This window comes from Nelumbo lutea, chromosome 1 (genome assembly GCF_056320005.1).
Source record: "Nelumbo lutea isolate HS-2025 chromosome 1, American lotus-T2T, whole genome shotgun sequence".
NCBI lineage: Eukaryota > Viridiplantae > Streptophyta > Magnoliopsida > Proteales > Nelumbonaceae > Nelumbo > Nelumbo lutea.
In genome coordinates this window covers 175260805-175262250 of record NC_142684.1, presented here as the reverse complement: position 1 = coordinate 175262250, position 1446 = coordinate 175260805, and the positions used below count along the sequence as shown (strand labels likewise).

General features: G+C 39.8%; 1 protein-coding gene across 1 annotated transcript; it reads left to right on the top strand.

Moving 5' to 3' along the window:
- The first annotated feature begins 314 nt into the window (after window positions 1–314).
- On the top strand, window positions 315–1131 carry LOC148879359 (RING zinc finger protein). The gene has a single exon (XM_088966179.1). It carries the CDS (start codon window positions 429–431, stop codon window positions 873–875), a length of 447 nt encoding a protein of 148 aa, XP_088822305.1. The 5' UTR covers window positions 315–428; the 3' UTR covers window positions 876–1131.
- Window positions 1132–1446: the final 315 nt, after the last annotated feature.

Here is a 1446-nt window from a genome sequence, read left to right as displayed (position 1 = left end):
TAATCGGAAAGTATGAAACCTTGATAGTGAAAGCTGAAATTCCAATTTCCAAAAGCATGAAACCCTGATGATGAAAGCTGAAGCAACATCATTAGGCACCCCACCGTTAGGGCCGAAAAATATAACAAATGGGTGTGCCTTCACTGTCTACTTTTCCTTTCTAATAAGCAAAGAAAAACAAAAGCCCAGTTTGTTATTTCACATTGTCTTGTTGTAGACAAGTTGGGGTGTTGGGGACCCTACAGATTACTTGATGAACGGGTTAAAGGATCTCAGTGTAAAAGGTTTAAGCTGCAATTTGTTGTATGGGTGCCTTTTAGACTTGAAGAATGTCTACCCAAATGGCCTTTTTATAGTACAAGGGTTATGAATTCTTATTGAAGATTAAACTAATCGGAGGTCTAGTCTCTCCAAGCTAAGAAGAAGAAATGCCGAACTTTGGCATCCTTTCAATCGGAGAGTGTTTCGATGGATGCCGCAACCATAGTCAGTCCTCTGGACTGGGCACAAGGGTCTGGAACCTGACCGACAAGCCCTTAGAATTGCAGATAAGGGTGGGGTCTATATTGAAGAAGGGTCACACCCTAAAGCCAGGATCTTCAAAGAGACTCAAGTGCAAGAGCATTTACAAGGCTTACATGCCGAGCAGTAGCAGCGGTGATGGTGATGGGATGAAAAGCTTGCTCTATTACTATGACGAGACGTGCCACCCTTACGTGTGGATACATGATAGTGTGAGTGATTTCTCGAGGATGGTGAAGCAACAGTATATTAGTCTTGAGGACTTGAGGGACTGCTCTGAGATCAGGATATTCAGGGACCATCAGAGAGGTTGCATCTCAGTGCGCAAGAAACCAAGGCCAGATTTATGTTGATTGAATGTGAGTGGTGTTTTCCTCTAAATATATGGTGTATTTTCCTTTGGAGTATGAAATAACCAATGGAATTTCATGTTCTTCTTTTGATTTTTTTTTGATATTATATTTCAAAAAATAAGATAAAAGGTTTCATGTTGTAACTTTGGTTCAGTTGTCTAGATTTCACAGGATTAATTGCAATTCTTTGTGATAAAGATTAAAGAATTGGTGCCATGCATCCAATTGTAAACCATCTCAGCTCTTTTGGGCAAAAGAATCTGTTTATATTTCACCAACAATTAGATGATCACTCCTGAGCAATCTTTGCAGCAAAACACCATCTTGTCACCAAAATGTTCTACCGGTATTGAACTTTAATGCAGGATTTATTCTAGTTTTCGTGCACCTCTGGACTCTCATCTAATGAAAAATGGTGTTGATCGAGTCATGAATCACATAAAAGTCATTCATAATTTGCCTGTAAAATGCTTCATTAACAATCCTATCAGTATCAGAATGCAGATTGGTCTGACTGGTGGGATCCATCATTCAGCTGGACTCAAAAATCAGGATGCGCGCAGAAAAGACC